Here is an 18,734-nt window from a genome sequence, read left to right as displayed (position 1 = left end):
ATGAAAAGTGGGATTGTCCTGTGTGAGAGTGACATGCTGGGCTCATCCTGGAGCCTGGGAGTGGAATTTTCTGACTCTGTCAGCTCCAAACACTGCTCCCCTGGCTGACCACTGGGAAGGTGCTTGGGGTCAGCCATGGAGGGTGGCACACCCTGCAGTCATGAGCTGCCAGTTTGGTGAGGTGGCCCAATCCAGACCTGCAACCTGTTTGTCCTCCCTGTGTCGTAATAATTAAACAAACGAGGCTGTGTGTGCTGGGGACACTTGAGCTGCTGGGCTTGGTGCTGCCCCACCAATGCTCTCAGTGGATTTTTCCTTATGCCCTGGAGAGAAGCTTGTTCAGGCTGGTCTTCAGCTTCCTGGTGGTTTGGGATGTGTGGCCAAATAGGGTGGACAGTGCTCCCTCAGCTCCAGCCATGGAAAGGTTGGTTTGGGCTGAACACGAGTGGGTTGTTGGGAAATGTCAGATCTGCCTGGGAATGGGCACAGTGGCAGTGGATATCCCAAAGGGAGAAAATGTCCTCCTGGCTTGGCTGGTGTCACTGGGAGCAGGCAGTGCCCAGCAATGCTCTGGAAGAACTTGGCAGGAGATGGTGGATCCTGCTGTTTTCCTGCAGAGCATATCCCAAAATCCCTGCTGCTCTGAGTGCTCATTTGGCCCCTTAGGTCTCCAGCCCCTTCTTCTCCTTTTGCAGGCAGTGATGCTGAAAACCCCTGGCTTCATTCCTATGCAGAGAAGTGGGTGCTGTCTTGTTTTTCCTCCTTGACCATGAATTTCTGGGATGAAAAAATATTTTCCTTGCACTTAAACCTTTGTGCTCCACCCGCTTGGAAAAGCTGCTTCCAGCAGGATGAAGTTTGGGATACAATTCATCACCGTGCTCCTGAGACCTGGACAGCCCCAATCCTGCTGAGCCAGGGAGCACTAAAACCCACAGCCCCCCAGCTGGGAATGCTGTTCATTCCAGCTCCCCTGACAGGCAGAGGGATTAGGAGATTTTCTCTGTCTCCTTAATGCAGCTCGAGCTGGGCACGTGGAGGGCACTGGTCACGCACCTCTGCTCCGGTTCCTGCCCCAGCTCCTGCGCTGCCCCTCGTGCTGCAGACACAGCAGAGATTCCCCGGGCAAGGAGGGCTTGGATGCTGCCATGGTTCCTCAGGTTTGGGTGCTCTTTGTGGTGTTTGATGATAATTTTAGCCAGGACAGATTTTGCTAAGCTGGGGAGTTCAGCTGAGCCCTGGTAAAGCCACGGCGGGGATTACTGGGGTAATTCAGCACTTGGTTTGCTTAGCACTTGCTTTTTCTCTCCCCTTGCATTCAATCCCCTCATTCCCGTGTTTCTAAACCTGCTGTTTCTCTTGCAGGGTGGGGTTGTGCCTCAGAGCTGGCTCAGCACTCACAGCTGGAGCCCTGAAGGGGGGTGTGGATTGTGTGGGATGTTGTGGACTGGGCAGTGCAGCATCCCTCTGTCCTATACTCTCTTTTCCACTTCCACTCTTTTCCTTCCATCCCAAATGAACTTTGCTCCTTGAGACCATGCAGGCAGCACATTTCCCTGAAGGGAATTGTTCTGTCCCATCCTCTCTTTTCCACTGCACACATTTCCCTGAAGGGAATTGCCCTGCCCCAGAGCACACATCCTGGATGCTGCAAACCAGGACAGACCTGCACCCTGCGCTGGAGCACTGTGCTTTTGTTTTTTCCCCCTCCTGGGTCACCTCTTCCCTGGAAACCTTTCCCTGAGATACAGAAAATTCCTCAGCTAACACTTTAAGCTGTTTTAATGCCAGCAGCTGTTTTATGGGGAATGTTTTTTTTTATACCCTCTGGTTTGATGAACTGCCAGAGGAAGAGCTTGATGTGAAGGCATGGAAATCTTGTGTCCTGAAATTGCTGATGCTTTTTCTTCCTTGGAAGTGCCCACGAGCAATACACTGGTGTGGAAGTAGCACAAGCCTATCCCAGGCTGTGTGGGGAAGATTGTTCCCAGGAATAGACCTTGAACAAATTCCAGCCACACCATTCCTTGTTGGGAATCGTGCCAGCTCCTGCCACACACCCTGAGCACAATATTGGTACCTGCCTGGAAGTGCTGCAATCCCAGAACCAACTTCCCTGTGGGGATGGGAGTTGTGGTCTCCTCTGGTTCATCCTTCTGCTTCCCCATGGGGGTGGAGGTTTCAATGCCCTCCAGGTCTTCCCTCTGATTTCCCACAGGGGTGAGTGTTGTGGTCTCCTCTGCATCCTCCCTCTGCTCTCCTGTGGGGACAGGGTTGGGATGCCCTCTGGATCCTGCCCTCCTCATCCTCCCTCTGCTCTCCTGTGGGGACAGGGTTGGGATGCCCTCTGGATCCTGCCCTCCTCATCCTCCCTCTGCTCTCCCATGGGCTTGGAGGTTTCAATGCCCTCCAGGTCTTCCCTCTGATTTCCCACAGGGGTGAGTGTTGTGGTCTCCTCTGCATTCTCCCTCTGCTCTCCTGTGGGATAGGGTCGGGATGGCCTCTGGATCCTGCTCTTTGCATCCTCCCTCTGTTCCCCCATGAGGATGGAGGTATAAATGTCCTCCAGATCTTCCCTCTAAATTCCCACAGGGATGAGTATTGTGGTGTCCTCTGCATTCTCCCTCTGCTCTCCCGTGGGGATGGGGTTGGGATGCCCTCTGGATCCTCCCTCTGTTCCCCCATGGGGATCGAGGTTTCAATGCCCTCCAGGTCCTCCATCTGATTTCCCATGGGGATGAGGGTTGTGGTCTTCTCTTCATCCTCCCTCTGCTCTCCCATGGGGACAGGGTTGGGATGCCCTCTGGATCCTGCCCTCCTCATCCTCCCTCTGCTCTCCTGTGGGACAGGGTTGGGATGCCCTCTGGATCCTGCTCTTTGCATCCTCCCTCTGTTCCCCCATGGGGATGGAGGTTGTGGTGCCCTCCTCATCCTCCCTCTGCACCAAATGACCTCAAACAATTGCAAAACCAAACGTTCTATCTCCATTTATCCTTCCTATTCCTTCCACTAATACAAATTAAAGTAGTTTCCATCAGAATCCAACTGGACTCTGCTGGGAGGCCTGGTTGGGGAAGCAGGTACTGGGCTGTGGTGTGTCCAGGGTGGAGGAGCTGCCTGGAAACCTTGCAGCAGCAGCACCCACAGGAATGCCTGGGGTGCTTGGCTGGGTGTGGTGATGGATCTCTCTGTGCCAGTCAGTTCCTGGAAGGGATGCTGGGGTCCCACATCGTCCCTCCTGCCCTCCCTTGGAGTGAGCCGTGGGTTTCATGCCCCCTTGTCCCTTCCCAGGTGGAATACCATGCTGGTTTTGGCCCATCTCCTGGGATTCTGTAGGATTGTGGCAACGTTTTCCAGCCCTAAAATCTGTCCTGGTGCTGCAGGCACCCCAACTCCAGCCTGTGCAGATTCCTCTTTTCTGGAATGGATCATTTCAACGAAATACTTTCATTCTTCTCCCCTCTGAAGGCTGTTTGCTGCATCAAAGCTTTCAGGGAGCTTTTGGGATGGCTGTGGCACTGCAAGCCCCTCCTTGTGGCTGCTCTGGGCTGTCTCTTTCCATCATCTTGATTTCTCTAGGACTCCTCTCAAGGTCTCCTGGGTCTCGGGGATGCTTTGTTAATCCCACTCCCTGCCATGACGTCTCATCCCTGTTAAATGGCAAAATTAAATCCTGCAGTGACATGATCTGAGGGAAGGGGCCGTGCTGGGGTTCTTTGTCAGGGTTTCCTGCATGGCAGCAGGGAGGGGGCTGCAGGCTGGGCTTGCTGCTGCTTTCCCTGATTCCCTTTCATCTCTGTTGCCTTGCACTGGCAGGAGCAGCAGTAAGGCTCACTCAGGGTGAGCACAGCAGCTGAGCAGTTTTGGGTTATTTTTCCTTTTTTTTTGGCCCAACACAGTTAAATTTGATGATCTGGTGGAAGGTGCTGGAGCTTTGAGTTGCCTCTGGCTGAGAGAGGTGGCTGTTTTGGGGGTTCTCTTCCAATGGAAACATCTTGTCCTGCAGAGGAGGCTGAAAGCCAATGCAATGTCAACTTCTTTTTGTTGAAATGTTCTCTCTTGCTGAGGTTTTTTTGTGTGCTTTTAGTGTCAGTTTTGGAAGGATGTGCGGTGTTTTTAACCTGTGGGATGCTCTGCTCCTGGGGAAGAGCCTGGAATCACCAGGGATCTGTTGGGACCACCCCAGCTTTCTTGCTGCTGCATTTTTGGGCAGAAATCTGCTGGGATTGGTTAGGGCAGGGGCTGTGGGAGCAGGGGCTCTGCCTCCACTTGGGATGTGGGTTGTGCAAGGAGTGTAATTCCTAAAGGAGCCTTAGGGAGCTGGGAATGGATTAAAGGGGATGTTTCAGGGTGCTCTTTTTATCTTCAGATGTGTCAAATTTCCAGAGTGACAAAAACCTGGTGGGATTTAATTTTTGGCATCTTTAGCCTTGTATTTGGTGATGGTAATTTTTGTGGACTGAACTACTGTGGCTCCCTGTAGTTTGGGGAGGTGCCATGCCCTGAGGATCACATCCTGATTTCACATTTCTTTCCTTTGCTCCCAGCAAATCCAGTTTGCAGATGACATGCAGGAGTTCACCAAATTCCCGACCAAGACGGGCCGTCGGTCCCTGTCCCGCTCCATCTCCCAGTCTTCCACTGACAGCTACAGCTCTGGTAGGTGCCAGCTCCTTGTCCTTGTGTGTTCCTCTCAAAAACCCAGCGTGGGTGCTGCACTGAATGTGCTGCTCACACCCTGAGGCAGGATTTGTGCTGCTGCTTGTACTTGGGTGCTAAGGGAATGATTCCAGGCATTCCCAAAGCTCAGGCATTGATTGATTGCGAGTTGATAATTGTTACCTCTGGGCTGTTCTAGAGAAAAAGAGTGCAAAATTCCTTCAGGGCATTGGCTTTCCTTAGGAGCTTGGTAGTTTGAGCCATGAGTCAAAGCTGGGAAGGGAAACAGAGCAGAAACCTGAAGGGTAGGAGGTTGCTGGGTTCATAAGGCCTGACATAACACTCATTCATTGCTCTTTTGGTTTAGCTGCCTCGTACACAGACAGCTCTGATGATGAGGTGTCCCCTCGAGAGAAGCAGCAAACCAACTCCAAGGGCAGCAGCAATTTCTGCGTGAAGAACATCAAACAGGCAGAGTTCGGGCGCCGCGAGATTGAGATCGCCGAGCAAGGTACAGAGTGAGGGTGGGGCTGCTGGGCCTGGGGCAGGTTCTGGACACCAGGAGCTGAGGAGTGGCAATTCCCACTCCTGCTGCTGCCTTGGATGTCCTGTTTCCTCCCCCCAAAATGAGTGAGGTGTGCCAGCAAATGCTGATGCTGCGTCCCCTCCCTTTTCCAGCAGGAGCAGAGCTCTCGCAGGGTTTAGTGTTTTGTTGGCTTTGGATGGACAAGGATTTTGTAACACTTTCAGAGATATCAAAGCTGAAAATCCCACCCCTTCCTGTGGGGGTGGTAGGAAGCTGAATTACCATTTCCAGTGGGGTGATTGGGTAACTCTCCTTTTAGAAGGGGAAGATAATCCAGACACATCTAGAGCAGCTCTTCTGAGATGTGGCAGCTCTGTTTTCAAGTTCAGGTGCTTCACCTGCTGCCCCAGGGCTGGTGACTGTCCTTAGGAGCCTTCCCCAGGCAGTGCCAGTCCCAGACCCCTCCTTGCCTCTCTCCTTGTCCCTTGGTCAAGTGACAAATGACGCTGGTGTTTGGTCCCGTTTTGCACTGACCTGCCAGGCCAGGGATGAGGAGCTTTCTCCCTGCATGTGTAACAGCTTCAGCAGAAATGTTGGGGCTGGAGGTACCCTGGGAGGCCCTGAAAGGAGGGGAGCTGTGGCAGAGAGGGGGCCCTGCAGACTGAACCAGCATTAAAACCTCTCTTCCTTTTGCAGATATGTCTGCTCTGATTTCGCTCAGGAAACGAGCCCAGGGGGAGAAGCCTTTGGCTGGAGCTAAAATTGTGGGCTGTACCCACATCACAGCACAGACTGCAGTGAGTGGCTGCTTATCTGGGGGGCCTGGGCTGGGACATCAGCTTTTCCATGGGGAACAAAGTTCTTTATCTCTTTGAATGGGAGAAGGCACATTCAGTAGAACCTGGATGTGTTTTGGAAAGGATGTGCTGGTGGCATTTGGTTCCTGTGCCCGTCACTGCTGGCCAGGGTCAGGGGCACCCTGGGAGTCTGCTCTCGTGCCAGGGTCATCCCCTGACCTCCGGGGCACCTCTGACCCCTGGGACAGCCCTGACCTCTGGGTTATCCCTGACCCTCAGGGCACCCCTGGCCCCCGGGGTGCTGCAGGCACCCTAACCCCTGGGGCACCTGTGACCCCCAGGGCATCCCTGAACCCAGGTATCCCTGCCCTGGGGCACCCTGGCATCCTGGGCACTCCTGACCCCTGGATGTCCCTGTCCCCTGGGTTACCACCATGGCCACCTGACCGGGCACCCTGATCCCTGACACCCCAGACCATGTTGGAACACCGATCCCTGAACACCCAACACATGTCCCTGGAATCCTGATCTCTGGCACTCTGACCCCTTGACATGTGCACTGGGACCCCCTGTCCAGTTTCCTGACCTGGACACCCTGACCTTGAATACATTCCTGACCCGGCAACTGATCCCTGGAACACCCCTGATCTCTGGGGCACTCCTGACCCCCTTGGGCACTGCTGGCACCTGGGACACCCCTGTTATACCTGACCCCTGGGACACCCTGACCCCCAGGGTGCCCCTGATCCCTGGAACACCCTGACCCGTTATCCTGTCTGGAACACCCCTGACTCCGGGCTCTGATCCCAGGTTTTCCTGATCCCTGGAACACTCCTGATCTCTGGGGCACTCCTGACCCCCAGGTTATCCCTGACCCCCAGGGTGCCCCTGATCCCTGGGGCACTCCTGACCCCCAGGTTATCCCTGATCCCTGGAACACCCCTGATCCCTGGGGCACTCCTGACCCCCAGGTTATCCCTGATCCCTGGGGCACCCCTGATCCCTGGGGCACCCCTGACTCCTGACCCTAACCCCTGGCCCTCTGGACAGCTCTGACCCCTGGGGCTCCCCTGACCCCCAGGTTATCCCTGACCTCTGGGACACCCTGACCCCTAGAGCACCCCAGACACCCCTGTCCCCCGGGTTACCCCTGATCCCTGGAACACCCCGCTGTCCCGCAGGTGCTGATCGAGACGCTGTGTGCCCTGGGGGCGCAGTGCCGCTGGTCCGCCTGCAACATCTACTCCACCCAGAACGAGGTGGCCGCGGCCCTGGCAGAGGCTGGTGAGTGCAGCCCCCGCGGCCCCTCCTGCCTCCCTGGCCTCACCCGGGGGAAACCTTCCAGGGAAATTCGTATTGCATTTGTATATAGATAATTCTACATGTATACAAACAAAATTATATAAACATTTATATTTCTACATGAATATTTATATTAAAATATAACAAATATTTATATGTTTTATTCTATATTTATGGAAATTTTATATTTACTATCATGTATAATAATAATTATATTGAAATTATAAAATTATAATTTATATTTAGAAATATTTATACTATATAGAAATATAAATAAATATTTTAATAATATATATAATAGATAAATATATACATTCACATAAAATATACAATATAATGTGAATACATGTATAGATATTTATAAAGGGCTTATAGATATATTTTATATAGAGTATAAATAAAATATAAACAAAATAAATAGGAATAAATACAAATTATAAAAACATAAAATATATTTTAATTTTGTATTTAACCATATTTTAATTCTATTTTATTTAGTTTTATATTGTTTAGAATTAAACAGCTGATAGTAGTATTACTACATTAATTAGTGCTAATAGTAGTATTACTACAATAATAACTACTACAAGTTATTATTAGTTAGTAGTATTGTTTTCTTATTATTTATTATTATTTCTTTGGTTTTTTGGCTGTTATTTTCAAATTTTGTATTTCTGTTTGAGGAAATTAGTATTTTGGGGGAATATCTTCTAGGGAGGGATGGGCAGCTCTGATCCTGCTGTGGGCAGGGGTGTGATCTCTGCATGCCCCCCTGGCTCTTGTGTCCGTGTGTTTCTGGAGCTGGCCAAGCAGGAGAGAGCTCTGCCAAGCCCAGCAAACTGCAGGGATGCTCCTGTTCTTGCAGGTGTTGCTGTGTTTGCCTGGAAAGGGGAGTCAGAGGATGATTTCTGGTGGTGCATTGACCGCTGTGTTAATGTAGATGGCTGGCAGGCCAACATGGTAAGGAGCCTTCTCCTGCCCTTCCCCTTCCACCCTGGGGCTGTTCCTGGGAGCCTGCTGACCTTGAATTTGACCTCTATTAAAGGGGGGCTCTTGAAGAGCAGCTGGGAACAGCCATGGGAATGTCAGGAGCTGCAGAGATGATGTCCTGAGTTGGCACATCCCAATGGCAAGGGAACAGCTGGTGGAGCTGCCATGAGCCAAGAAATGGGACCTGTTTCCCCTGCAGGAGCTGTCCCAGCCACTCCTCTCTCTGCCCTCTGCCCTCTCCCTCCCAAAGCTGGGAGGGGACCCCTCATAGTGGGGACCCCCTTATAGTGGGGACCTTTCCCTTGTCAAAGCTGATGTCCCTCCTTAGTGCATGGTCTGTAGTCACCAGTGATGTGTCCATGGGCCGTGACACCTCCCACAGCCTGCCTGTCCTCTCCTGATTGCTTTTAGAGCATCAGTGTGGTGTCCTGAGCTCAGCCTGGTTAGTTAGTGCTGCCTGTGGTCACCTTCCCAGGCTGGAAATCCTGTCAGGATCCAGCAGCTCCACACAGAATTAAGGAATCTCAGTGTTTTAGAGGAGACCCTGAGTTGCAGGCACCTAAGGAGCCTGGGAGTCCTGGTCCCCAGGTTCTGCCCAGACAGCCCCTCCAGCAGTGCCTGAAGATGCTTCTCCAAATCATTTTCCCCATCCTGTCCTCAGCCAGTGCATTTCCCAGTGGGAGGCCTGACTGTTCCCTGTTCTTCCTTGCCTGTTCCAGATCCTGGATGATGGTGGGGACCTGACCCATTGGGTTTATAAGAAATACCCCAGCGTGTTCAAGAAGATCCGAGGGATTGTGGAGGAGAGCGTGACAGGAGTGCACAGGTGGGAGCTTTGGGAAGGCAGAGCCAGAGATCTCAGGGAGTTGCTGCTGTCTGCTCTGACCTGCCTCTGCCCTCTCCCAGGCTCTACCAGCTCTCCAAGGCTGGGAAGCTCTGTGTCCCAGCCATGAATGTGAATGACTCTGTCACCAAGCAGAAGTTTGATAACCTCTATTGCTGCCGGGAATCCATCCTGGATGGGTGAGTCCAGCTCTTTTCCCCACTGAGACTTCCACAGGGTGGGTTTGGCTCTGGCTGCTTCTTAAGCAGAAATCAGGCTCTGCTGCTTTGACCTGGTTTTGGGCTTGACTGATCCCAACACAGGTCTCTCTCTGTCCCCCAGCCTGAAGAGGACCACGGATGTGATGTTTGGAGGGAAGCAAGTGGTGGTTTGTGGTTATGGGGAGGTGAGTTCTGTGAGCTGGGCTGGCCTCCCCCAAGCTCAGCATCCTGCAATTCCCTGTGCAAAGGCCACTTGCCCTTGCTATAAGGAGTAGATCCAACCTGGTGAGCAATAACCAGGGAAATCTTGCTGGGAGGATGGAGATCAGGGATCAGATTTCCCAGTTTGCTGCAGATGAACTGGGCTGCACAGCTGACAGTTGCTGGGAACACTGGCCTGGGTTATAACTACCCACGGGTGCTCCCATCTGCTGTCCCTGGCCCAGGTTCAGCATCCAGCCTGGCTGTCACTGAGCAGGGCAGGCAGCTTCTCCCTGGGAATAATACTCTGGCAGAGGGAAATTGTATCATGAACTTGTAACTGATTCTACCCTGGAAGAGCTGGAGCTGGGAGCTGCCACCTTCCCTCCATCTGCGCACGTTGTGTGGGTGTTTATCTTCCAGCACTGTGCAGGGACTGGCAGCAGCTGCAAAGGCTCTTCCCAGCAGGAATTTGCTCCCTAATTCATTTAGGCACCAGTGGAGCCCAGCTTTGCTTGACCAAGGGACTGTGCTGGCTCTCAGTGAGTGCTCTGGGCTGGTGCCTCGTTCTCCAGGCAGGAGTTGTGCTGGGTGTTACTGTCTCCAGGGTCTGTGCTAAGCCTTACTGGACTTCAGTCAGATTCTCTGACTCTTCTTCACAACAGGAGAGTTGTGGACTCAGAGAATCCCAGACTTCAATCCATATTTGGGTTGGAAGGGAACTTCAGACTCATCCAGTTCCACCCCCTGCCATGGACAGGGACACCTTTCCACTAGACTAGGTTGCTCCAAGCCCCACTCAACCTTGAAATCTTCAGGGATGAGGAGCCACAGCTTTTCTGAAACATTCCATCCTCACCACCCTCACAGGGAAGAATTCCTTCCCACTCTCCCATCTAACCCTGCCCTCTGGCAGTGGGAAGCCATTCCTCCTTGCCCTGTCACTCTGTCCTTTGTCCAAAGTCCCTCTTCAGCTCTCCAGAAGCCCCTTTAGGCACTGGAAGGGACTCTAAGGTTTTGCTGCAGCCTGCTCTCCTGCAGGCTGAGCACCTTTAGCTCCCCCAGCCTGTTCACCATGAATGGTTTCCCCTGTGGGTGTGAGTTGAGTCCCAGCTGGCCCTGCCTGGGTGTGTTCAGTAGACCTGAGGTTGGAGCTGGGTGATGAGTGAGGGTTGCTCTGGAAATGTTTTTGGTCCACAAAATGGGGCTGAGTAGTGTCTGTGCAGCAGAGCCAGGTGTTGCTGTGGGTGATGTGGAGAGCTGGACTCTGTTTTTATTTTCCACTGAGGAGAGGGAGAAAGTCCAAGATGCTGTTGCAGGAACCCTGTGCTGATGTGGGCAGCATGGGATGGAGGATGTGCCCCCTGAGGAGTGCAGGGTGGTTCTGAAATCCTGCAGCTTCAAGGCAAGGGGCAGTGTGTGCTCCTCTGGGCTGCTTGGAGAAAGGCTCCTGCAATGCTAGGGCTGCACAAGCTGAGAGTTGGGTTGGGAAAGCTCCTGCCATGGATATTTCCAGCTGGGGCAGCCACAGCTTCTCTGGACAACCTGTGCCAGAGCCTCACCACTCCCACAGAGGAGAATTCCTTCCCAATATCCTGTCTAATCCTGCCCTCTGGCAATGGGAGGCTGCTGGCCTTGGAGGGGGAGCTGGGCTTGTGGCAGTTGTGCCACTCACCAGGTACATCCTGAGCTGCTCCTGGCATGTGGCTGGGATGAGGAGATTCCAGCTTGGGATGGGCTTGGGCTGTTCAGGGCAGGGACTGTGGCACTGGTGTGTCTGTGTCCTGCCTCACTGCTCCTTCTGCCTTGGCAGGTTGGCAAGGGATGCTGTGCTGCCCTGAAAGCCCTGGGAGCCATCGTGTACGTCACTGAGATCGACCCCATCTGCGCTCTCCAGGCCTGGTAAGGTGCTCCCATCTGCTCAGGAGTGTCTCTCTCTCTCTCTCTCTCTCTTCCAAACCCTGCCAGAGGCTGGAGTGAAGCCAGGGATCTGTGGTCCATTTTGGAGAGCATGCACCTTGTTGGGGTGTGATAGGAAAGGGCTTGGGCTGCTTTCAAGGGATGGGATACTGGGCAGAAAGTGTTCACTGGCTGGTTTGGGGAGGCTCAGGCCTCTATGCCACACATTCCTGGCTCATCCAACATTTCCAAGAGTGGGTTGGACACCCCAAGTATTGCACAGCCTTCCCTCATGGCACTGGTGTCCCTGGAGGGGTAGAGGAGAGCCTGGGCTGCTGCCGGAGCAGTTTGGAGCTGCTGAGATCCCTCATGGCCTGGGGCAGAGAAGGAACAAGCTTCTCCTTCTCATTGTGGTCCCTATTCCCCTTTTCTTGCCAGCATGGATGGATTTCGGGTGGTGAAGCTGAGTGAAGTAATCCGTCAGGTGGATGTCGTCATCACCTGCACAGGTAGGGATAGCCCAGGCTGGAGCAGGCTGAGCAGCACCATTCCCAATGGGGTCTCAAGGGAGCTGGGGATGGAGGACATTTCACTGCTCTGTGCTCCTGATTTTCCACAACAGCTGAGCTCTGCCAGGGCCTTTTCACCCTGATTTGCTGTATGACCACAGTCCTGGCCCAGAGCAGAGGGACGTCTTGGCCACGTGTTCTCAGGGTATTTTGGGATCTCCTAGAGCCTGTTTAATTCATAGGAGCAAAGATCAAAGATTTGGGCACTGCCCAGGCTCCCCAGGGAATCGTCATGGTCCCAGTCCTGCCAGAGCTTAAGGGGTGTTTGGGCAATGCTCTCAGGCACAGGGTGGGATTGTTGGGAGTGTCTTATGCAGAGTCCAGGAGTTGGACTTGATGGCCCTTGTGGGTCCCTCCCAGCTCGGGATGTTGCATGGCAGCTCTTGTCCCACATGTTCTCTGTCACAACCACAAGGGTTCAGCCCCAGGGAAGCTCCTCTGATGTTGCCCCAAGCTGAGCTTCTCTGACTCGAGTTCAGGAAAGGAGAAACCAGAGGGTTTGTGTTCCCACTGCTGTGGGCTCAGCTGTGCCCTCTGTGCCTGCAGGGAACAAGAACGTGGTGACCAGGGAGCACCTGGACCGGATGAAGAACAGCTGCATCGTGTGCAACATGGGCCACTCCAACACCGAGATTGACGTGGTGAGTGGGTGCTGGCACCCCTGGCAGTGCCCCTCTGCTGCTACACCCCTGGGGCTGGGAGTGTTGGCACCCCTGGCTGTGAGTGTTGGCACCCCTGGGGCTGTGAGTGCTGCCACCCCTGGCTGTGCCCGCCTGCTGCCACCCCTGGCTGTGCCCACCTGCTGCCACCCCTGGCTGTTACCATCTGCCAGCTTCTCTGGCTGTGCCCTCCTGCCAGCCCAGCACCCCTGGCTGTGTCTGCCTGCCAACACTTCTGGCTGTGCCCACCTGCCTGCTAGCTCCTCTGGCTGTGCCCACCTGCCAGCTCCTCCCGTGACCCAGCCTGTGCTTCTCCTCTGGCTGTGCCCACCTGCTGGCTCCTGCCCTGACCCAGCCTGTGCCTCTCCCCTGGCTGTGCCCATCTGCCAGCCCTGCCCTGACCCAGCCTGTGCCTCTCCATGGCTGTACCCCCCTGCCAGCTCCTGATCTTACCCAGCCTGTGCCTCTCCTCTGGCTGTGCCTGCCTGCCTGCTGGCACCCCTGGCTGTGCCCATCTGCTGGCACCTGCCCTGACCCAGCCTGTGCCTCCCCTGGCTGTGCCCTCCTACTGGCACCCCTGGCTGTGCCCCCCTGCCAGCCCCTGCCCTGACCCAGCCTGTGCCTCCCCTGGCTGTGCCCCCCTGCTGGCACCCCTGGCTGTGCCCCCCTGCCAGCCCCTGCCCTGACCCAGCCTGTGCCTCTCCTCTGGCTGTGCCCCCCTGCCAGCTCCTGCCCTGACCCAGCCTGTGCCTCTCCTCTGGCTGTGCCCCCCTGCCAGCTCCTGCCCTGACCCAGCCTGTGCCTCTCCCCTGGCTGTGCCCATCTGCAGGCACCCCTGGCTGTGCCCCCCTGCCAGCCCCTGCCCTGACCCAGCCTGTGCCTCTCCTTGGTGCCCATGTGCCAGCCCCTGCCCTGACCCAGCCTGTGCCCTCCCGTTGCAGACCAGCCTGCGGATGCCCGAGCTGACCTGGGAGCGGGTGCGCTCCCAAGTGGATCACGTCATCTGGCCCGACGGGAAGCGGGTGGTGCTGCTGGCCGAGGTGTGTGGGGAGCTGGGCCGTGGTGCTTTGGGCCTCTGTCAGAGTTAGCCAGGTGGAAAAGTGCTGGGAGAAGCTTCAGGGCTCAAAAAAGGGGTTTTTTATTTGTTTAATTTATTTTTTGTTTTCCTTTCTTGAGGGCGGGTGTGTCATATCTCACATGCAGCCACAGAGGTGCCGTGTGACTCCGTTCTTCTGAGCTGGGGCTCATCCCACTCAGGCAAACCCCATCTGTGCAGGGTTTCCCAGGTGCTGGGTGGCTCCTCTTCCCACAGGAGCTGTTCTGGCTTTTCTAGGGACCACAACATTCCCCTGCCTTGAAGGGTTTAGATGGAAACTGGAGCAGAATTGAAATGCTTTGGTCACTGTGCTCTGGTTCCCTGTGCAGGGAGGGGATGGGGGTGAATCCCACCTGGGAGCTCAGTTTGGTTGGGGTTTGGGATCATGTCCAGCTCTGTGCTGACTCCTGCTTTCTCCCAGGGCCGTCTGCTCAACCTCAGCTGCTCCACAGTTCCCACCTTCGTTCTCTCCATCACAGCCACCACGCAGGTCTGTAATGGGTGGGGCCCTGCACAAGCCTAGGGGTGGGGATGGTTTGGAAGGAGCTGGGAACATGCTGGGATTGGTCCTTGAGGTGGCACCACTGCCAGAAATACCATTTTTTCTGGGCTGGAGTTATTGCTGGCACAGACCCAGTGTTTTGGGTACAGCGAGTTTTGGGAGAGCTTTTAAATGAGTGGTTTCATGGCACACATCCTGCTGGGCTGGAATTCAGGTTTAACCTTCCCCCAGCCAGGTTTGAGTCCTCCTAGGACAGGTTTGAGACCCCCTAGCATGGGTTTAACCTTCCCCAGCACAGGTTTAAGCCCCTCTATCACTGATTTAAGCTTCCCCAGCATGTGTTTAAGCCCACCTAGCACAGGTTTGAGCTTACCTTAAAGCAAGGCTTTGTTTGGGGTGGGAACATGGAGGGGGCTGGTGGCACTGGGGACACTGAGGGAATGATGGGACTGGAAACACTGAGGGGATTGGTGGGACTGGGAATGATGGGACTGGGAACACTGAGGGGATTGATGGGACTGGGAACATGGAGGGTCTGGTGGCACTGGCACTCGTGGGGAAGGACAGCCATGCTGACAGTGGGGAATTCCCTTACCCTCACTCCTGTCAGCCCAAGGGGACAGGGGACAGGCCTGTGTTCTGGATTTGGTTCCCAACAGTGGAAGCCAGCTCTCAGATGCAGTTTCATCTGTCCTGAAGGAATCTGTCCTGGTTTTTGAATGCTGCCAGTTTCTGAGGAGCAGCCCCTCCATTCCCATGTGCTGCAGCAGCTGGGTGGTTTAAGAGAAGAGCTGCTAACCCTGAACCATCCTCGTGTTTTTCCCTGGGGTGTTGAGCCCAGATGCTGCAAACAGGCTGGGTGGCATCTCATCCCTGCTCTCTGATCCCTCCCGTGGGATTGTGCAGACCCAGACAGGGATGTACCTGGGGTGGGGGCCTGTCCCTCAAGGCATGTTGGAAGTGGTTGCACTGTCCCTCAAGCTCCCAGATCCTTCTCTGCCTTTGTGAGCTTTGTGCTGCCCAAGCTGGTGGCCATTCCTGACTGTTCCCAGCTTGTCCCTGTGCTCTCCACAGGCTCTGGCTCTGATTGAGCTCTACAACGCCCCCGAGGGCCGGTACAAGCAGGACGTTTACCTGCTGCCAAAGAAGATGGGTGAGTGAAGGAACTGACTTTCCCTGGGGAATCCGTGTGCCAGCAGTGTCAGAAGAGCTCAAACCTGGGCTGGGAAACACTTCCAGAGGGACAGCAAGTTCAGGAAAGCCAGAGGCAATGACCTTAAAATCCGTGGGGGTTATTTGCTTTATCTTTGTTAGTGCTCTGCAGCGTGGGAGGCATCCCACATCCTGCTGCCTCCCTTCTCTGGGATTTTCCATCCCTCCTTGTGCCTTTAGGGGCACATCCAGCCCAGGCTTGGGCTCAGCCCTGCTTTGGGTGATGGGGCAGGGATCATGGGATCAGGGGGTCCACACCCAACCACAATATGGGCAGTGATGACTGCCCAGCCAGACCTTCAGTCATCACTGTCCATGCTGTAGTGGGGTGTGGACACCCTGATCTTGTGTTCCCTGTCCCATTTCCAGATGAGTTTGTGGCCAGTTTGCCCTCCTTGTGCCTTTAGGGGCACATCCAGCCCAGGCTTGGGCTCAGCCCTACTTTGGGTGATGGTAAATCCAGGGTGCTGCTCATCCAGATCTTCCAGTCATCACTGTCCATGTTGTGGAGGGGTGTGGACCCCTGATCCCCTGTTCCCTGTCCCATTCCCAGATGAGTACGTGGCCAGTTTGCACCTGCCCTCGTTCGACGCCCACCTGACGGAGCTGACGGACGATCAGGCCAAATACCTGGGACTCAACAAAAATGGGCCTTTCAAACCCAACTATTACAGGTGAGAGCTGCTGGGGCAGGAGCTCCCTGCTCCCCATTGGTTTGGAGTTCTGCCTCCAGCTCTGGGGTCACCAACAGCAGAAGGATGTGGAGCTGCTGGAGCAGGTCCAGGGGAGGCCACGGAGATGCTTTGAGGGCTGGAAGGCTCCCAAGAGAGCTTAGAGTCCCTTCCAGTGCCTGAAGAGGGCAGGGTTGGATGGGATATTGGGAAGGAATTGTTCCCTGTGAGGGTGGGCAGGCCCTGGCACAGGGTGCCCAGAGCAGCTGTGGCTGCCCCTGGATCCCTGGCAGTGCCCAAGGCCAGGTTGGACAGGGCTGGGAGCAAACTGAAACAGGGAAGGTCTCTCTGCCCATGGAATGAGATGAACTTTAAGGTCCCTGCCAGCCCAAACCAGTCTGGAATGCCTGGGGGTCCCATTGCCCTGGCACAGCAGCACCTCCCATGTCCCTCACTGTCCCTTCCTTCTCTCCTAGATACTGACGGGACCATTTCCATGAAGGACCAGACCACACAAGGCAACATTTGAGAGATTATTTTTAAAAAATCATTTTTATTTTGGTTTACTTTTTTTTTTGGTTAACCACCACCAGAACCTGTTTTTACATTTTATCTGTGATTTTAAGGTCAGGTTTTCTTTTCTCCCCCTTTTCCATGATCGCATCCCTGTCTGATCTTGCCAGACAACCTGGGATTTGCTTCTTGCTTTCATGTGGCTGAAGCTGCTGATTCCCAGCCCTGGCTCCAGGAGGGGCTTTCCCTTTCCTGCTGGGCCAAGGGCACTTCATTCCTGCAGCAATGGTTTCTTTTGGCTTTTATTTTGTATTTTTTCCCACCTTTCCAGCCCACGTCGGTCTCAGCCGGGCTCCCTGTGGATCCGGAGATGCCCTTCTACCTTATCTTCTATTTCTTTGTGTGGATTATCTGCAACTTCTAAATTGCCTTAAAGAGCCCAGTTTTAGCTGCTAGATCCCTGCTCCAGGTGTTCCCTGGGAGCAGAGTGGCCTGCAGGACACCTGGCAAAGGGGGTGACTGTGCCCAAGCCCAGGTCCCTGTGCTGAGGTGGCCCAGGTTTGGTGGCCACTGGCCTGGGTTTGGTGGCCACCTGGGTCCAGGGGAGTTCAGTGTTTCAGGGTGCTAATCTGAATCTGGATGGGGGTCGCTTTCCCAGCATTATCCTCATCTCTCTTAGGGTTTTTTTTTTTTGTTGTTGTTGGTTTTTTTTTTTTAGCCAAACTGCACCTTAATTGAGTTTTAAACATATTTTTCCGTTTATTTGGTTTTTTTTTCTTCCTCTTTTCCTTTTTGATCCTTACAGAGATGTTTTAGAGGGTGGAGATTGTTATTAGATGTTTTAAAAAGGAAGCATTGGGGACGTGGCTGCCTTCCCATCTCCCACTGGGAAGTGCTGGGTGGTGTTGAGGGTGTCTGGGGTGGGTTTTGGGGGTGTTTCACTATTTTTTTTTGAGCTGGATGCAGAGATGAGCCTTCCCCATAGCCCAGCCCCTCTGCTCCCTGTCACTGTTATCCTCCCCCTCTCCTGGTGTGTCCTGGATGCTCCCATCACCTCCTCCATGCCCTCCCTGCTGACATTTCCCTTTCCCAGCTTCTGCTGGGGTGTGGGCAGCTCCTTCAACCCACCGAGTTTCCTCTGGCTCCTGTTCCTTTCCCCACCCAGGGCAGGGAAGGAGCTGCTGGCACCTCCTGGATGGTGGAGCTGCTCCTTCCCCCCTTTGCAGGGATCCACCTGGACGGCTCCTTCCCAGGGAATTTGCAGGTTTTGGGGTGTGCAGAATTCCTTGGGGCACCAGGGGATGGGAGAGGTGCTGAGATCATCCCCCTCCACATCCTCTGACTGTTCCTCTCTCCCACCCTGCCTGGTCTCCTCCTGGATAGATTTTGGGGATCACCTGCCTCGCTCCCCAGCAGATCCCAGGAATCCCCTGGGTCCCTTCCACCATCCCCCAGACCTCCCTGGGGACAGCTTAGCGAGCTGGGATGGGCGTTTGTGGGAAGGGGGGGGACATCCCCCCTTCCCTGTGAGCCCCCCTCGCCCGGGGGTCCCCATTCCCACCCATCCCGGGTGGAATCTCGGCCAAGGGCTCTGTGTCTGTATAAGCCATGCTGGGGGAGCCCGGGGGCGACGGCGGCGGCAGCGGCGGGGCCGGGAGCGAGAGGTTTATTTTGTATAGGAATGATTTTTAATGAATGCAATATTAATCCTTGCAGATGAGCAATAAATCATTAAAGTCTAATTAAACTATTAGGAAAAATGAAGTGCTTGTGGTTGTGGGTGGTTTGTTCGGTTTCAAGGGCAGGGCTGGAATCTCCCTTTGGTCACCTTGGGGTTGGATTGGGTGCTGCCAGAATTTCTGAGTGTTGCCACAACTCTGGATTTTGGGGTCTCACCCTCTTTAAAGCCCAACGGGGCACCTTAGTTTGGGGTCTAAACCCTGTCAGGGTCTGACTCCCCTCTGAGGCCCCTCAGTTTGGGGTCTGAGCCCCCCCCAGCCTCTTCACTGGAGCATTCTTTTGTTTCTGACACCTCAGCATGGGGTCTGAGCCCCCCCGAGCCCCTTCACTGGAGCATTCCTTTGTTCCAGGCTC

At 54.4% G+C, this 18,734-nt stretch overlaps 1 protein-coding gene across 3 annotated transcripts in view; it reads left to right on the top strand.

Annotated features, from left to right (window-relative positions):
* Positions 1–18,404, top strand: part of AHCYL1 (adenosylhomocysteinase like 1) — a 31,422-nt gene extending 13,018 nt beyond the window's left edge. For 2 of the 3 annotated variants that reach the window (XM_064732904.1, XM_064732907.1), the window contains exons 2-17: positions 4,548–4,659; positions 5,027–5,170; positions 5,882–5,982; positions 7,164–7,266; positions 8,150–8,244; positions 8,994–9,100; positions 9,181–9,297; positions 9,440–9,503; positions 11,333–11,421; positions 11,857–11,927; positions 12,534–12,628; positions 13,588–13,686; positions 14,164–14,232; positions 15,319–15,397; positions 16,010–16,130; positions 16,604–18,404. In XM_064732904.1, the coding sequence (XP_064588974.1) occupies positions 4,548–4,659; positions 5,027–5,170; positions 5,882–5,982; positions 7,164–7,266; positions 8,150–8,244; positions 8,994–9,100; positions 9,181–9,297; positions 9,440–9,503; positions 11,333–11,421; positions 11,857–11,927; positions 12,534–12,628; positions 13,588–13,686; positions 14,164–14,232; positions 15,319–15,397; positions 16,010–16,130; positions 16,604–16,610 (1,473 nt within the window). In that variant the 3' untranslated portion in view covers positions 16,611–18,404. Of the gene's footprint in view, positions 1–4,547; positions 4,660–5,026; positions 5,171–5,881; positions 5,983–7,163; positions 7,267–8,149; positions 8,245–8,993; positions 9,101–9,180; positions 9,298–9,439; positions 9,504–11,332; positions 11,422–11,856; positions 11,928–12,533; positions 12,629–13,587; positions 13,687–14,163; positions 14,233–15,318; positions 15,398–16,009; positions 16,135–16,603 lie in introns of those variants that run through there. The other variant, XM_064732906.1, reaches the window with a different exon arrangement.
* The last annotated feature ends 330 nt before the right edge of the window (positions 18,405–18,734 follow it).

Source organism: Zonotrichia leucophrys, chromosome 26, assembly GCF_028769735.1.
Source record: "Zonotrichia leucophrys gambelii isolate GWCS_2022_RI chromosome 26, RI_Zleu_2.0, whole genome shotgun sequence".
Classification (NCBI taxonomy): domain Eukaryota; kingdom Metazoa; phylum Chordata; class Aves; order Passeriformes; family Passerellidae; genus Zonotrichia; species Zonotrichia leucophrys.
The sequence above is the reverse complement of the archived record's forward strand: the minus strand, read 5'-3'. Positions and strand labels throughout refer to the sequence as shown.